Source organism: Macadamia integrifolia, chromosome 11 (assembly GCF_013358625.1).
Source record: "Macadamia integrifolia cultivar HAES 741 chromosome 11, SCU_Mint_v3, whole genome shotgun sequence".
Taxonomy (NCBI): Eukaryota; Viridiplantae; Streptophyta; class Magnoliopsida; order Proteales; family Proteaceae; genus Macadamia; species Macadamia integrifolia.
In genome coordinates, this window is record NC_056567.1 from 14,702,663 (window position 1) to 14,707,566 (window position 4,904).

Genomic DNA, 4,904 nt, shown 5'->3' on the forward strand with positions numbered 1-4,904 from the left:
GTACCACCGGGTTTTGGCTCGCAGTTGCCCATTATCGAAAGGGGGAGAGATGACCCCACATGTTCATGCATTGCTTTCCAGTCCAACTGAATGTGATTCGTACCTTCTGATCCCATACAGTAAGTGACCCGACACCCTACACCTGAATCCTAGCATGCACCAAAATTATCGGAAGACCATGAACACAGCCTAGGGAAACTACCAATGTGAGACTAGCTAGTGGACAACAGGAAGTCAAGGCAGGTTACTGTCTTGACCACCGAAAACAACCCATCAAAAATAGCTTGGGCCTAATACCCTGGCTATTTTTGCTGACCATTTAGGCTGCTGGTTGGGTTCCGATGCCCATGGGACCTACCACTCGCATCGTAGACAAACTCGGATGATTCCAAATCCTCCTTCACACTTTCCTTATGATATAGGCACCTTCCAGAACAAAGTAGTCGGATCCATATGCCTTGAAATACGGACTAACCCATTCGGACCGGATAATGACCAAACTAAATAGGCCCCAAGGCCTAATTTAACATATAAGTGGAAATGAGGATTCATTTCCTCATTTCATGGGAGAGGAAAGGAGAGGAGGAGAAGAAGAAGAAGAAGAAGAAGAAGAAGAAGAGGAAGAAGGAGGAGGGAAGCTTACCTTGGTGTTGGTTGCCCGCCTAGTTGCCGGAATCCTTGCCGGAGGTAAGTGCAACCTCTCATACCACTCTCTCTCTTCATTTTGAACTAGGTCAAGCTAGGTATAGGTGGAATCTTGATCCATATACCTTCTAGAGCTTCGGGATTACGTATTTCATCTCCCTGGTGCCATTGCCGTGCTCAAACCGAGTCCTGTGAGCTCCGACAACAAGATTGACCAAATGACCACCTAGGTTTTTGATCATTCGATCGACGTATCTCCCAAACGGCTCGGTGAAATTTGGATTTTAATAGCTCATAATGATGCAAGGAACATCCCCCATAAACTCCATGGAGCAAATCTTGACAATTAGGCCCTAGTCGGAAAGCCCCAATTCACATGGGTAGTTTTTGTACTGCCACAGGAAATATGCCACTGGAAATAGCCACAGTGTTTTCGGTGAGTACCCGAGCCTTAGGAGCTTTCTATTATGTCCATCAAAAATAGGTCTGATGTTTTTGATGGACAGTACCTGTTTCCAGTGATAGTACTATCACTGTGGGACTATGCCTGTTCCATTTTGGGGTGACCCATGTGGGTCTCTCCGATATTCCCAACACGTATTGACGTTTTGTTACCTTTGTGTCTAGGACAGTGACATGCACGTAGCCCGAGGCCAAAATTCAATCAAACGACTGGTGGCCATACTTGAACGCTAATCCGTACAAGCCTAATCAAGGTGAGGGATGGTTGTTTTCTTTTATGGAATGTTTACATTATTAACAACTATTCATATGCGATTGTACATTTAAATTCTCCTTTTTTTATATACAAGTTTAGGTTGACAATCATGATTTTGACAATTAGGTTGGTTCAATTGTATTGGAAATGTTAACAATGACATGAGATGTATATTGAAATGTATGGTGGGATCCGATGTGGTTGAGGTGGTACCGGTACCATGATCACTGCGTGATTGTTGTATGTATGGAACGGAATCCGGTGTGGCCGAGGTGGTACCGGTACCATGATATCCGTATGTTTGTTGCATCTATGCATTGATTATGTGCATTAGAGTTAGTTGTAGTTGTGGATTACACTTTGTGGCCAATGTATTACCGGTATCGTGTACTCTGGGACTGCATTTGAAAATAGATACTCTTAGTGGCTAATGGGAATCTCGATGTTAGGTAGTCCATACTCAACTGTTATTATACATGCTAGATTAGGTAAACAGTCATGGGTTACACTTTATGGCTGATGTATTACCAGTATCATGTACCTCGGGACTATACTTGGAGATGGATTACACTTTGTGGCCTATGTATTCCCGGTATCGTGTAATTAATGCTAATTGTATCATTATAAAGGCCTGTAGAATATTTATGGTTAGATATCATTCCCTATGCTACATCCCCTTGCCAACAGGGGGTAAGGTGTTGGATAAACCAATGGTGGTATGTTTGATGAATGTTCACACAATGCCACACCCGCGGTACGATGTGATTATTACCAGAGGTGGGAACTTGTCCTGCGTGGCCGATGGACATACCGATGCTGTGACTGCTAGGAAGGGGTTATCATGGGTTTACTGGGTGACTAATGGCCGCATATTGGGATTGGAAAGCTCCTAATCATGGCTAGGGTTTGTATCACTGCGTAGTCAATGGTGGTTTTGAGACTAGGGATATAGCCTAATGTGCCGTATCATCATTTACCAGACTTAGTTGTATTGCTAGGTGGATAATAAAATAAATGAATTGGATCACAAGTATCATGGATTATGTGTTTAATTTCTCTATTCATGCATCATAAATTATTCATGCAACTGCTTTGCTTGGTTGTGCATGACCCCACCCCTCACTGAGCGAGTTGGAAAGCTCACCTCACTTATATGCCTCCTTTTAGATGATGATGCATATACCGTGCTACCTATGGCATGTGACCCGTTATCCTCAGATCGGAGTATGGTGTGAGTGACTGGTGGACACCAAAAGTGGAGAAGTATGACCAGGACTATTCCTGCGACCACTGTGCTTATGTCGCAGCCTGAGGAGCATGATACACTTTTGATGATTTTGATATCGACTGATACTATTGGTATTCATTTGGGCTTATGTATGCATAAGTCATGTTTAATTGTAACGGATAAACTTGGTTATGAATATTATATTATCACTAGAAATTTTCCATTTTATTTATGATTCCTCTATTATACTCTGATTCAGCTGCTTTCGGTTGGTTTGTGTTGTGAGATTGTGAATCGTTAAGGTATTACTATCAAAGATCCTAGTAGGTTCGTAAGAAGGGTAAGCGTCTTACTCACACCACCGGTATTCCTACATGGTAAGTTGGGTCTCTTGGAAGTGGGGTATGATAGCTTGGTATTAGAGTGCGATGCTCTGCCTTAACTCACAATCTCAACCAAACTATGACTTGGGGAAATTAGGATTTAAATAAATATCTTAAAGACAACAATAATAGAAATTACACAATTAGGAGACAAGTATAGGTATCAAAGCCGTTTCATTATAATTAAGAACAGAGTACATAAGCTTACAAAAATTTTCACAAAAATAAAAGACTGAAAGCTGGAAATCTTAACTAGCCTAAATCTAGGAATTCAATAACAGAAGCAAATGATAAAAAAAAAATTCAACTAACAACTAGAACATTAAATTCAAAGAAAACAAGGAATGAGAAATCCTAAAACTATAGTTGCAACTAACTACTCCTGTTGATTCTGCTGCAGCTGATGCTATCCTTGGTCTTGAACCTGGTTCTGGTTCTGACCATGTACTCCAGGAGATGGCACCAAAATGGCGAGGTGGAAGATCATTGCCTGCATTTGTGCCTCAAGGGAGGCCACCCTGTTATCCATAAAATAGTAATTCTTGTCCATGCTCTCAAGTCGGTTATCCATCCTCCTCAATAGGTTTGTGGTGGTGTCCAAGCTGGCCATCACATCATTGAGACCATAAGGTCTCGCGCCCCTAGTGCTACGGGAAGAGGAGGTAACAGTGGAACCTATAGTATATGGGTCAAGTGGTGGAACACCACCATCACCACCACCAACCCCACCAGCACCTCTACCAGCACCACCACCAGCCCCATCAGCATCTCCACCATCTCCCTCAGTACCTTTGCCAATAACCCCAGCCTCACCTCTCAGTTGACCCTCCACCTCCATTGGTTGTTCTTCCTCAGCCTCATCGGGTGAGACTTTCACTCATATCAAGGGTCATTTTCTTCAGGGAATCTTTGTTAAAGTCTATGACATCGTCTCCCAAGTACTCCTCACCTTGCTAGTCCACCCCAAAGATTCCCTAAAGAAGATGACCCTGGATATGAGTGAGGTCTCACCCGATGAGGCTGAGGAAGAATGCCAATAGAGGTGGAGGGTCTACTGGGAGGTGGTTTTAGGGTTATTGGTGGAGGTGCTGAGGGAGATGGTGGAGACGCTGATGGGGCTGGTGGTGGTGCTGGTAGAGGTGCTGGTGGAGTTGGTGGTGGTGTTGGTAGAGTTGCTAGTGGGGTTGGTGGTGGTGATGGTGGTGTTCCACCACTTGATCCACAGACTATGGGTTCCATTGTTGTCTCCTCTTCCAGTAGCACTAGGGGCGCAAGGCCTTATGGTCTCAATGATGTGATGGCTTGCTTAGACACCACCACAAACCTATTGAGGAGGATGGACAACTGGCTTGAGAGTATGGATAGGAATAACTGTCTCTTGGACAATAGGATGGCCTCCCTTGAGGCATAGATGCAGGCGATGATCTTCCACCTCACAATTCCGGTGCCACCTCCAGGAGTACATCGTCAAAACCAGAACCAAGCTCAAGGCTAAGGACAACATCAGTAGCAGCAGGTTCAACAGGAGTAGTGGCTTATGTTACCACTCTAGTTTTAGGATTTCCCATTCCATGTTTTCTTTAAATTCTATGTTCTAGATGTTAGTTGAAATTAATTTTCTGTAATTTGCTTCAGTTATTTGAATTCCTAGATTTAGGCTAGTTAGGATTTTCAGCTTTCTGTCTTTCATTTTGAGAAAATTGGTGTAAGCTTATGTACTCAGTTCTTGATTATAATGAAATGGATTTAACACATATACTTGTCTCCTAATTGTATAATTTCTATTATTTGTTGTCTTTAAATTTTTTATTTAAATCCAAATTTCCCAAGTCATGGTTTGGTTGAGATTGTGAGTTAAGGCAGAGCATCATGCTCTGATACCAAGCTGTCACACCCCACTTCCAGTAGACCCAACTTACCATGTAGGCAT

General features: G+C 42.9%; 1 protein-coding gene across 1 annotated transcript; it reads left to right on the forward strand.

Annotated features, from left to right (window-relative positions):
- Window positions 1-4,004: 4,004 nt before the first annotated feature.
- On the forward strand, window positions 4,005-4,385 carry LOC122092929 (probable H/ACA ribonucleoprotein complex subunit 1). The gene has a single exon (XM_042663229.1). It carries the CDS (start codon window positions 4,005-4,007, stop codon window positions 4,383-4,385), a length of 381 nt encoding a protein of 126 aa, XP_042519163.1.
- The last annotated feature ends 519 nt before the right edge of the window (window positions 4,386-4,904 follow it).

Bases quoted from the DNA above. Each gene is read 5' to 3' on its own strand.
- LOC122092929 (XM_042663229.1), top strand. From the start codon at position 4,005: ATGCCAATAGAGGTGGAGGGTCTACTGGGAGGTGGTTTTAGGGTTATT.